The 12,986-nt window shown below is 47.2% G+C and overlaps 1 protein-coding gene across 1 annotated transcript in view; it reads left to right on the forward strand.

Moving 5' to 3' along the window:
• Positions 1-11,639, forward strand: part of LOC149327061 (arylsulfatase B-like) — a gene marked incomplete at its 5' end in the record, with an annotated part of 31,908 nt that extends 20,269 nt beyond the window's left edge. Inside the window, 3 exons of the mRNA XM_089564772.1 lie at positions 2,180-2,476; positions 7,350-7,867; positions 11,457-11,639. Coding sequence (XP_089420898.1) covers positions 2,180-2,476; positions 7,350-7,867; positions 11,457-11,639 — 998 coding nt within the window. The remainder of the gene's footprint in view (positions 1-2,179; positions 2,477-7,349; positions 7,868-11,456) is intronic.
• Positions 11,640-12,986: the final 1,347 nt, after the last annotated feature.

Below are 12,986 nucleotides of genomic sequence, written 5' to 3' on the forward strand. Positions count from 1 at the left end.
GTAGCTTCGAATGCATGTAATATAGGATTTCAAACTGCGGCTTGAAAAACACGCAAGAACACCCGCCTGACAGTCCAGAGTAATTCTCTTTTTACATTTAGAGGAAACTTAAGCAAAACGCTTTACTAGAAACTGCCGATTTCCTAGTGCGCCTGCAAGGGTGCAAGCCAAAGAGAAACAGTAAGGAAGTATTACACATATTTTTACGGACTGGTCTGCAGTGGAAGACTAAGTGGTTCAGATTCGTGTCGGGTTCTGATTCCTGTCGAGCTAGTGCTGCCGTCGGCTTAGCACTCGCTCTTATGCCTCAAAACTAAGAAGGCGTGGCCACCGGATGATGAATTCTGTTTCTAGAAATTTGAGGCCAGCCTTTCACGCTGCGCCCATCAGCCTCCCTGAGCAAATGCAGCCATCGTTACGTATTAATTAGTTTAGTAGCTGCAGCATCAGCCTAACGCCGCCTAAAGCAACGGAGTGCAGGGGAGCATATCTCGTTACGTGCTAGTGCCATACACTAGTCTGTCCTTGGTTACGGAAATCAAGAGAATGCTCCTCTGCACAGTTGCCGGATAAATACCGCCGCTGCCTTTGTTACGTCAGCTTCCTGTACCAACGCTGCACCTCCATCGAATCGTGCAGGCGTTGCTGCTCAGCCGTGTAAAGTTCCACGCATCTTATCAAAGATTCAGTCTAAGCGATCTGAACGACTGAATGTCCTTCTGCGATCGGTGGTCAAGATAGCTCTCGGACTGCCTCCGTACCCCTCGACATACCACCTGCTCTAGCTGCGCCTACACAACACGGCAGAAGAGCTGGGCGAAGCACAAAGAACCGGCCAGCTCACGCGTCTTCGAGGCACGAGAATAGGACGGACGGTTCTGCTCCGGCTAGGCTAACCGGACCCGACCACTCCGTCGCAGCAGAGGTAGCACGCCATCCCACCCATACCCGCAGTTTGAATCAGAGTCGTGCCGGTCCCGAAGAACATGCACCCTGAGCTCCACGGCAGCCGCTTATGTGACAATGCCGCTCTTACCAAAACGTCTTGTGTGTCGATGCGACAGAATATTCAACCTGCAGAGGCGCTACGGGACCCGCGGTTAAAAATGCCACTGGCTTAATTCAGCTTAAGAGCTCAGTTCGAGACATGAGCTCGAGCACGACGGCTGAGGAGACCGCCATAGCGGTAGCACTTTCTTCCATAGTCTACATGACCACACATGACGAACACCATGCCAGTCCGACATGCACATCATTATAGACTCACAGGCTGCCTGCCGCGCCCTCCAGAAGAATACTTTTTCTTCGTAGGCTGCGCGCGCGCTGCAAACGATCAATCCCGATATATTACCTACCTTGCGCATTGTTTGGACCCCTTGTCATGCCTCACTTACCACCAGCGAGAGCACCCGCGCGCTCCCCCGAGCAGCAACCTTCCGGGCGCTGTCGACGGAAGCGCAGGAGGAAGGAGACAAAAAGGGCACCTTTGTGGCTCTGTACACTGACATCACAGAATATTACCGCACACAAAGAAGAACACTTCCACCACCGCACCCAACACTCACCAAGGCCCAAACTGTGGCATGGCGTCAACTTCAGGCTCACACGTAACCTAACCTGTATCACAAACACTTGTTCACTAACAGCAAGAATATCGACCTAAACTGTATCATTCTGTTTGGGCGTGCACAGCCCGAGCCGTAGGAGTGCCGTACATAACTCTCCCCACCCCTTCTTCTTGGGAAGATGCCCTGTCAAGTGCGGAGCCCACCCACCAGCGCTGGTCCATCGAGCGTGCCCAGAAAATAGCAATGGCAAATGGGCTCATGCACTGAGAGCCCTTCTTGAGAACACTCTGACCGGCACGCACCCCCATGACCAGCGACAGCTGCTCTGGCGGGCCTGCAGAATTGCGGCGACACACGGAGCTCTGTACTGAGGGCTCCACTCAAGAGGACAAGCAGAGAATAGTTTCCTAAAAATGCTTCTCCCCCTCCTGCAACATCCAGCTCCCTATGTTGAAACGTTGGCTAAAAACTGCTCCTTCTATGTTGTTTATTCAGGTACCTACAGCGCCCATTGAGGGCATTTTTGTAGGGGGGGGGGGGGGGGGGCATTTTAGGAAGGCATATTTGTACTCTACAACCCTTCAATGTAATTTTGCGATATTTCTTGCCAGGCACCATAGACGCGCTGGATGAGTCCATCGGGCGGGTCTTCAGCCAACTGCACCATCGAGGCATGCTGTCGAACAGCGTAGTGGTGTTCGCCAGTGACAACGGAGGCAGTCCCTGGGGTCCCGTCTCGAATGCCGGCTCCAACTGGCCCCTTCGAGGAACCAAGGGAACCATATGGGAAGGTGGCGTGCGCGTGCCAGCCCTGGTCTGGAGCCCTCTGCTACGCAGTCGCCGAGGCTCTCCTGTCTCCCGAATGGTGCACGCTGTCGACTGGCTGCCCACATTGTACTCAGCAGCAGGTAAAACTAAACTTTCATCTGGGTCTTCACCTTTTACACGCACCGGGCTCTACGCTGTAGGGCAGGTGAAAGCGAAGCTTTGGGACAGAATCTCTGCTTAGCCAACTACATGCCTGGGGCGAAATACAGGATCCAGCAATGCGCTGCCCGATATATGGCTTGTTGAATAACACGAGGTGTTCGAAATTAATCTGGAGCCCTCAGCACACGGTTTCTGATAGGCTAGGTGTAGCTGGCTTGGGGTTGGTAAACTACACACCCGTTAATCATTGTTTGCTTAATCCGTCAGCGCAAATACTCTGCGATTAGTTGCGCATCCTGCGCTCTCCAGACTGTGTTCTCCCGTATTGGTTCAGGAAAAAATTTCTTTTTATTTCTGACTTTTCGTCACCTGTTTAGCCCTGTTTTGACTTTATCGCGGTCTTCTCCGCGGGCTGTTCCACTAGATATTCATGCGAGGAAAATATATACCAATTATAATTTTTTTCTCTGCAGCACATAATACCCAAACCATTTTACTCGACATCCCTTCAATGTAATTTTGCGATATTCTTCTGCACTTGAGAAGCTGTTATCTAGAAAACTGCCATTTGTATGGACGTTCGGCTACAGGAGCACGTTCGATACGTACTGAATGAGTCCGTCAGCCGAAGCGATTGAGCATGGCGGTGTTTCATGAGGCCGCACACCTTCATGCCCCTAGCCGCCTAATTGGAAGGGCTACAAGAATGGGATTTCCGTGTTGATTCTTCACGAATTCTTGATTAAATCAAACAGCGCTCTTGTTCATCGCTTTTTTGTTTACCTGATGCAGAATACTGGAAAACTTGAAAGAAATTTCGGGGACCTCAAGGAAAGATGCGTTAAATGAGAAGCGAACGTAGTGTTTCAGTACCCGAAGAACTAATTTAAAATGACCTTCTTATGAAATATGCATAGAAATATCCTTAGACAGGTGCGCCGGATACAGAGATGCTGGCTGTGCTCCGGAAAACTGATCTCCGAGGTGTCTACGGTAAGCGTTGTTAGTGAGACGCTTTACATCGCTACACATTATGATTCACCAAAACGCGGTATTTTGCAAGAGCATGTTGTTGATTTAGAAAAATGATTTTAACCTTGAAGTTGACCGTTTGAAAATGCTATATTTAAGAGTTGGTCGTGCGTACTCAAGGAAGCAAAATGCGCAAAAAAAAAGGCACGGACGTGAAAAGCAAAAAGACCAGCACGCCGTGTTTGTGCTCCTCTGGTCCGTTCATTTTTTTTTTTGCGCATTTTCCTTGGTTAAGTCGGAAAATGCTACCTAGAATGAGTAAAATACATAACCACATGCACTGTGATTACTCAATGGCGCAACTGTCAGCCAACGTCGCTCGCCACTTAGCCCTCCACAGTATCGAGACCACATTTTGAACTATGACACAGGCGCACCTGATAAGCATTTCAGGCGTTTGGACTGATAGACTTATGGCCTACACTCTGGGGACTTTACATTTGTCGTCTGCATGCCATCAGGAAGCGCACTCTAACCCCCACGCCTTGGATGCATGCGTTTTACGGCTCCCTTTCCTAGTGCCTTCGATGATACGAATGAGACATGCAACACAGAGCACATGGCTGCTGCTGAAATACGTGTTTGTTGTGCTCTAAAAAGGTCACTTTCTGAATTTTTCACCTCTCTGGAAACAACCGCTATACTGCACATCGCAAGTTCTCCTTTCTTACATCGTGCATGCTTTGTACAATTTCCGCGATTTTACCACTCTCTCTAGCATTAACCGACACAAGTTACTAAGGGTGGCTCATACAATGATATCCCCTATATATAGGCCACATCATCCACAATTGTACAATAGGAACGAACTTCCCTAGCCTGCAGCTCGGTTCGTCCGGAGTGAAGTAACTCGAAAATTGCTGTTTCACCCCACCTTGTTTAGGCAAAAGATAACTTGTGTCACAACCTGCTTCATCCAAGGCTGCCCTTGTGCCAATATGCGCATCGTGATCAACATCGTAATTTCTATCCTTTTCCCAAACGTTTTAGCGATGAAAGGGGAGAACCGGTAAGGGGATCACGAACTAGCATGCAAGTAAAAGTTTGGACAAATGTAAATGGAACGTGTAAATGGCGCTTGTCCTGTCGTCGCCTTTACTCTTGTGTCTAGTCTTTTGTGCGCTGTTTTTCAACCATGAACCATGAACCTATACCAACTCGCCCAACTTAACGTTCTACTAAGTGTTACCAGAACCGTCTTAGCGCCAATTAGTCGCACTCCTCTCCGTCTAGCAGGCGAGTCGACAATATGCGGACCCCTCTTCTTGCTGCTCTCCCCTTGCACTCACCGGTAAAATATGTGACCTTTTTGGAAAGACAACACTGGCATTTCTGATCACTGTGTGCGTGACAGCCTCCATACTGATGCCTCCATACTCTCATAGCCTTAGTCGCTTTGGGACGTTAAACCCTATAAACCAAACCAAACCATCCATACTGATGCATATGAGGCAGCTGTTTCCGCAGTGGCGCCGCTAATAGCGTACTGGCCTTGTCAGTTTCTTTCCGCCGACACTGTGAAATGATCAACCAGCCTGAGCTTCCTCGAGTTTCTTAAACTGATTACTTTCGCTTTTCACACTGGTGCTTTCAGCCGATGTTCCAGTAACAGAGCGTCGACGAAGTACGCTGCTGCTGCCTTTTGTTAGTTCTTAAGCCGGTGCTCGGTGGTACATTGCAACTACAGGTAGTCTGTGCTCTCAACTTCGCGATCCGCATCTAGGCGCCCAGGAATGGTTATCCCTCTTGCTGAAAAAGTTAGCACTACAACTTACGAACACAGCGAGTGACTGGAAAAACGAAGCTTAAGTCTCAAGTGGTCACCATCGCAGAGGAGTGCTCATCCCCGTCAGCGTAGTTTTAGTCGGTGTCGAGAGTTTAGCGTGGCTTGCTGACATTCTTTAAGGGACGGGTTGTGCGCACGAGCACAGCACGGGTTGTGAACAGACCAGGGACAACATTGACAATTGCTAATACAGGCTATTTTGTTGTCCGGAAGTGAAATTCCGCTGGCTAACAGACATCCTAGATGTTGGCAGAGCGCGCAAGAGTATTCAAAAGGTTTGCTGGAAGGAGAACAGCGTCGCATTCCAAGCTCGATCGGTAACCTCCGCTTTAGATTGTTCAGCATGATAACGTGATTGAATTCGATCGGTTGGAGCGCCCGCTTGTTTTAGTAACTGAAAGTTAACTAATTGATTTGGCTTACGAAGCCCCACGGTGAGAATTATGATCTTTTGTGTCCTATCTGGCTACCACGGGGGGTGATGACTCATGTGCACGGTTCGGTTTTACGTCAAGGTGCGGAAAAAAGTAAAAAGAGCTCGCATTCTAACATTTTCCACGGGTTGCTCAATCGCAATTGGCAGCTGTACTATGTGCAGGCTGGTTATGGTCGCTAGTGCACTTTCTTGCGGATAAGTAATGTTTTTTTATTTGCTACAGGGTAAACTTGATTGCATTTTGGACGGAATAGCGTGCTCTATTTATTTACGCCCATACCTCTTCATCCAAGTGCATGATTTTAACAAATTTGGAATGCTAAATTTTTGTAACCCTGTATGTTCTCTTGTTAATACATCAGATGCAACGTTTTGAAAGCCACGCAAGTATTCCGGATGAAAAAATAAAGCATGGTGCAATATTCCGCGTATGGTTTGTCGCCGGTAGTGAGCTTCTGATGCGTAGGTTTGAACTTAAGACATGACGTTGGGCTAGTCAGTTCATGGTTAGAGCAAAACAGAACTGCGCGAAGACGACGGGACAAAAGAAGGCACGAATACACATGCACAAAGCGCAAAGGTTAGAACCCTCTTAGCGACAGATATTCTAGCGGTTTCCTTTTTATATTGGTGCTATTATACTTTGCACACATTTTAGTTCATTATTTTGTTGTACTCAAATCAGCGTTCAATATTGCGGTATGCGGAACCGAACTGCATACATCAAATCCTTTCATGAAGATTGTGTTGACATAAGCTCTCGGAAATCAGCTGAGTTAAAGCGCTATATATGTCTTTTTGAAATGTTGACTCTACTGGACACTGACAGCTAGTACCTGGGTTTGAAGTGATAGGTAAATGAATCCAGCATTGTTTCGCAGACACAGCGGTCTCAAACAGCCGCTCCATCTTAAACGTTGTGAAAGAATTGTCCGATTCGCCGGTATCTTCACTATCACTTATCATTTATCAGGTATCAGTTATTTCAGAACAGACTGCCACCTTAAAAGGACCCTTGCACGGCTGCAGAAGTTCTCAATTACTTTGCACCCGTGTAGCGATGTTCCGTAAGTAGGATGCTTCAAAATAGTGTTCCCAGATCGCTTCACTCGACGTCATCTTCTCAATACTAGTTGATGCTTTTTTGCGGGGACAGTTAGAGCTAGCACTTGCCAAAATGAGAAATTCAAAACGGTAGTTTACAGATTTCTAGACTTTCGACAATGATAACCGCATATTTGTCAATCTTGCGACAAATGTATCAAGCCTGCAGGAAAGAGTTAATATTTTTCAGAAACCACCAAGAGGCGCTAGTTTTTCGCCATGGATGTAAGTAGCGCGGACAAAAGCACTGACCTTCACGGAGTTGCACCTGATGTATAAAATGGCGTATTTCTGTTTGGAGAGACAAAGGCACCGAGATGCGCGTTATACGTAATGCGTTGGCAGGGCAAAGATATGCTCGGAACGGCTGTGTCGTGGAAGTGGTGCGCGTCTAGATCGAAGTTTCCTGCTTCGCTCATTGTGTGTTTACACGTTGCAGACTGAATGAAAACAGCAGCTCAGGGTTTTTATGTCTTTAAATATTTGTGAGCAGGTGGTGACGCGACTGATCTGGGCATGTTGGACGGTCTCCACCTATGGCCGTGGCTGCGAGACGAAAAAGCAGGAAAAGAAACCTCTTGGCCGCGCAACGAATTTCTCGTCAACGTGGACGTTGTTTCCGGCCAGTCAGCGTACCGAGAAGGTGACTACAAATTGGTATCCATCGCCAAACCATCAGCAGAGGAAGCTTCCTACCTTTTCGGGGACCCCGCCTTCAGTCGGCACATCCCCACACCAGGCAAGTCCCCACCATGTGGTAAAGCGGAAACAGTGAAAGATCTCGATGCCCTGATGACTTCGTCTGCTACGTGGAAGACGCTTCAGCGATTCTACCGTGACTCGGGTGGCTTGAAGCCATTGCCTTCCCGGTGGCGTGAGCTGACTGCACTGCACTGCAATGCTGAGAATTCAACGGTTGTGGATCCAGAAGGGCCCCGTGGGGGCTACTACCTCTTCGACATGAGACAAGATCCGTGCGAGGTCAATGACTTGTCCTCCCGCTTACAGTCGGTAAGAAAATGCTGCGAGACAGCCTTAAGATACTGCATTTATGCCGAAGCACTGGTGATGATTAACGATGCGTACTTGTTAGCGCGAAACTTCATTTGTCACAGAAATGCCTTCTGAAAGACCCAAGCGTCCAACTTCGCAAATGCGCCAAATTATCGCTCTTCATATTGCTCTACGTATTCCGAAAGTTTTTCAAGAAAAATATAGGCGTAAGGTATCACTATCATCAAAACTGAGTATCACTTTTTCTGTGTAAGGATCTCTATGGTTGAGCTGCAACAGACAAAATGGACCATAAAAGGTCGTAATCTCAACAACTAGTACCGAACGAAATCTGCGTAGTATATGCGTTTTCGGCACGCTCTCCAAATTGGCTTAACCAGTAGGTGCTTCCGTGAGCACCCTTGAAGCGTGCGACTAAGCGAGATGACTATAATCTAGGATTTTTTTTTCGCTAGACGAGTTTCAGGTTCAGAATTTTCCTAATGCCATGAAAATTGACAGAGCGGTAAGGTCAAGTAGAAGTTCAAGATGAGTGACCCTTACTGTGGTATAAGCTTTCGACGCGCGTGCAATTTTTCCTTCCGGCAGTCTTTCAAGAAGTGGGCCCATTAAATCCAACACATGTGATTCTGAAAACGCGAGTGTTCATTCACTTCTAAGGAGAGCTCTCGGAGCAGTAGCAGCTTTCAGCCAGAGCCGTGCGCATAGCACAAGTTTTGCAAGTACTCGCTAAAAACAATTCTCTCTCACGTCACCAGATCCTGCCTGTCAGCTAGAAGAGTTTATGACTGACACCTCTGCTGAGCACATTGGGGTGAGAGTATAACACTAAAAAACGTGTTGAGGTGCGGTAATCAGGGAGCAGGACAGGCGCTTTGTTGTTTTATGTCACTGTATCGGTCACGAGATAACTTCTAAAGTGTCCAGAACCGCGAAGCGCCCATGTGTACCTGAAACAGCCGAATCAGTGTAGCTCGTTCGAAGAACGCAGTCTGTCTCGACACAAGACAGATTACTTCTGTGAGACTGTACTGGAGCCCGTAACTTTAAGCCTTACCTTCATCGATAGGTCTAGTTTTTATGAACATGTTTTCACTGCCTTTGTCAGCGATGACTGTGATGTAAATAGTCCAGTTGGCGGTCACCCAATCTGACCGAAAGGTTCGCAGCAGTACTTAGGTTTTCTTGTGACTAGTCCTTGCATCATTACCCACAATACGAAAGCCAGCGCTGTACTTACTGGTGGGGCTATTAGAGGAGCCGTAGGCAGGGTAGCAGACGGAGATCACATGCCTGCCTTCGCTGAGAATATAGTGCACCTTCCAGCGGCAGTTTTTGCATTGGTGATTTTGAGCCGTGCATTCAAACAACCGTCCGACCTGTCAGGCGATTCTTCTTCTTTGGCAGGACGCGCATTCCGTCGTGCGCATGGTCCACCGAAAAAATAATCCATAACCGAATTGTTTAGATAAGTCGCCGCGCCTAGCAGACGCCAATGGCAGGAGGCTCAGCATCCTCATCATCATCATCATTTATTGGCCCTTAAAAACCTCTGGCGGGGTATTACATAAGAGGGCGCGAACATCGAAGCAAGTAATGACATTATTAGGTAAAAAAATACATATACAAAAAAATAGAGTAAAACAGTTAAGAAAAAAAACAGTGAAAAAAAGTATACAGTGAAGAAAAAGTATACAGTGAAACAGTCGTTGCTTGGGGAAGAGAAAAAAAGAAACACGCGTTTATAAATCAGGCAGACAGGTGCAGTAGTAGATCAAACAATCATAACATAAAAATAAAATGCAAAGGCAACAGTTACCGACATTGGGATTTTAAGTGCAATGACAGCATTTGGCGGAATTTAAGAGCATCGCGTTCAGTGACAATACATTCGGGTAGTGAATTCCATTCATTAATGGCAAGAGGCAGAAATGACTTGTTAAATGCGTTTGAGGAGCCATGGAGTCTTAGGATGCTCATGGAGTTGAAAAGACGGCGTGATGTTCGGAGGGAAGGGAGCAGAAGGGAGTGTCGAAGTGAGGAAAAACAATAGTACAATTTATGCAATAATGATAAACGGGCAATTATACGCCTATGCGCGAGAGGCTCGATGTCGGCAGATAATTTTATTTTGGTAATGCTAGAGCGAGTGTCATAGTTGGAGGAAATAAAGCGGGCTGCACGGTTTTGGACGGCTTCTAGGCTGGCTATTAAGAAGGCTTGATGTGGGTTCCATATTGGGGATGCAAATTCAAGTTTGCTACGGACGAAAGTTTTGTAGGCTAGGCTGCGAATGGAAGAAGGGGAGAAACTGAGGTTGCGTCTGGTAAAGCCTACTTGTTTTCGATGCATCAGCAGCAATCTTCGTGATGTGCTCGGACCAAGTGAGGTTGCTCGTGATATGGATGCCAAGACACCGGTATGATTCGGCTTTAGTGAGGATGGTTGAACTGAGTGAATACGCGTAGTCGATATTAGTGCGCTTGCATGATACCTGCATGTATTTGCATTTTGTTACATTGAGCGTCATTAGCCATGTGGAAAACCAGCTTTCAATCCTGTTTAGGTCGCTTTGGAGCAATTCCTGATCATTGTTGGTAGTTATGCGGCGGTACAGGACGCAGTCATCTGCGGAAAGACGAATTGTCGATGAAATGTCGGAAGGAAGATCATTGATGAAGATTAAAAATAAAAGTGGGCAGTGCACCGAGCCCTGAGGCACACCAGAGAAGACTTTTGTTGTGGGAGAATTGTCATTATCGATAACAGCGAATTGAGAGTGATCAGTTAGGAAGCAGCGAATCCATTTTAATATCAGGCATGATAGTCTTGACTCTGCTGCCGTTCCATGCTGCCATTGCACGCGAGCTGTGTCCCTCTTGTTGATCACACCATCCAACGCGAACAATAAATGAAGTCTTGTCTCTTGCACCTCTAGGAAGATGTGACGTAACAGCTGTAGAAGCTCCGCTTTTTCCGTCTGATATTCGACGGCGTTCGGCTGGAAGCTCCGACGCTTGTAGCAATCGATTGTGTTCTCAATCGGTATTACCTTATTGAACCGCAAGCATTGCAGCGTGCGGGAGCTTTGGAACCGCGGACACCTACGGGCCTCTGATTCTCACGCATACGTAGTCAAGCGCACATCTTGCTCTCTCTGTGCTCGGTTTTTCTTTTTCCGGTGTTGTGTACATGTCAATTAGATTACAGTCATTCTCATATCCAGCGATGTTTGTTTTATTAGGATGCCTGTATTGTATAACCCCTCAAAACCGCTCAAGCATGCTCGGATAACACAGAGTCTCTACTACACGCATGTATCGTTGGGGGGCAAGAAAGCCGGAGTATAGATCACTGCGCTCACATCCTATGACTTATTGGGCGTGAAAGGAACTTTTGCTGAGTATACACAGTGCATGTATTTTGCGTTTTTTGCACCTTACGAAACTAGATGTCCTTGTGAGTGGCGCCACCGCTCTGCACATCATTCGCTATACAGGCATGACGGCCGTGTAGGATGGAGGTCCACCAACGCCAGAACAGACCAAATTTGAACATCGTGCTGTCTTCCCTCCCTGAATTTCAGGTGATGGCCGAGATGTCCCTCAAGTTGAACACGTACGAGGCCGCAGCCCAGCCTCCGAAGCGCCACATCCCGGATCCGAGGGGGCTGGCCGAAGTGAACGACTGTGTCTGGGCACGCTTCGAGGACAGAGCGCAGACACAGAGCCGCCGCTGTCCCTGCCCCAGGCACACTCGCTTCGCCTGACACTGTGCACTGCGTTTGGCCAAGGGCCTTATTAGTGCGAAAGCTCTGCTAGCCGCACTCCCCGGATTTAATCGGTGTCTGTGTGAACCCTCTGAGTTGCAAGTATAACAGGCTCACTGGGTCAGTGGAGACATGAAACGCGCTTTGAGTAAACTGTGGCGTCCACCTACAAATTACGGGAGTTATGACCCTCTCCTTCTCTCAAAATTAGTGGAAGGTGTAGACCCAGTTTATTTTGATTTGTTGTTGTTGTTGTTGTTGTCGTTTATGGGGTTTAACGTCCCAAAACGGCTCAGGTTATGGGGCATGCCGTAGTGAAGGGCTGCGAAAATTTTGGGCACCAAGGGCTCTTTAACGTGCCCTATCATCGCACAGTACACGGGCCTCTAGAAATCGACCGTGGCTAGAATTCGACCTAATTTCGACCGTAGCAGCCGGGATCGAACGCTCTTCTTTTGAGTCAGCAGCGGAGCGCCATTACCACTGAGCCACTGCGGTGGACTCAGTTGATTTTGAGGGAAGACGCACAATTGGCTTCCTTGTTCAGTGAGCGGAAACTCTGTTGCTCTTTGAGGCACGTGGTGATGGTGTACACCAGAAAAAAAAAAAAGAAACCGCTCTTTCGCACTATATTTCGTGCTTAGGAATGCCAAACCAACAGCGATTTTCATTGTCTGCACAAAAAGTGCTCAGCAGGAATGCTGAAATATTGGAAAGGTGTTCTCGGGTTTTTAAATAGCTCATAAAACAATAATTTTTGATCCTGAGAAAACTAAGTGCAAGAGCGCTGCAGTTCATTGCGGTAATATTTTAGAAAATCTCCGCTATAAAAATAGGCAAAACGTATTGGAACACTGCAGTGGCTAGCAAGGTTCTGTTTGGGAGCGTACGCGCAAAGGCGGTAGAAAATGACCAAGATGAAGTATTGAGAGAGATTCGTTTAGGGCAGCTGTTTCCATCTATCATCTTTCCATCATAATTTTCATACTGCCGGCCGATATCCCTTACAAGCACTGGTTGTGAAGTACGAGGTGGAAAACTTTGAAAATTGCATTTACCGCAACTAAGTAACTTCTTAGTACTACAGCAGCATAAATGCTCCAGCAGTGCATCAGTGACATTCTTTGAAATTGCTTGCAATGAAGGTGTGCGTATAAATTTTGCTGAATTTTTCTAATGGATTTAGCTGCGCGTGATCTTCCTAGCTAATGGCAAAACTGAACAGTTTCCATTCGCGCTTAGTTTGAAGATTTCTTGCAGCAGCCTTCAAGACGTTTTATATATAATGCCAATTCACCAAGATCAGAGTAACTTTTGGAATTTTACAAACTTCTTTGCCTTAGCCTA

The sequence above is a fragment of the Amblyomma mixtum genome, chromosome 10, assembly GCF_055824585.1.
Source record: "Amblyomma mixtum isolate Tamu chromosome 10, ASM5582458v1, whole genome shotgun sequence".
Lineage (NCBI taxonomy): Eukaryota > Metazoa > Arthropoda > Arachnida > Ixodida > Ixodidae > Amblyomma > Amblyomma mixtum.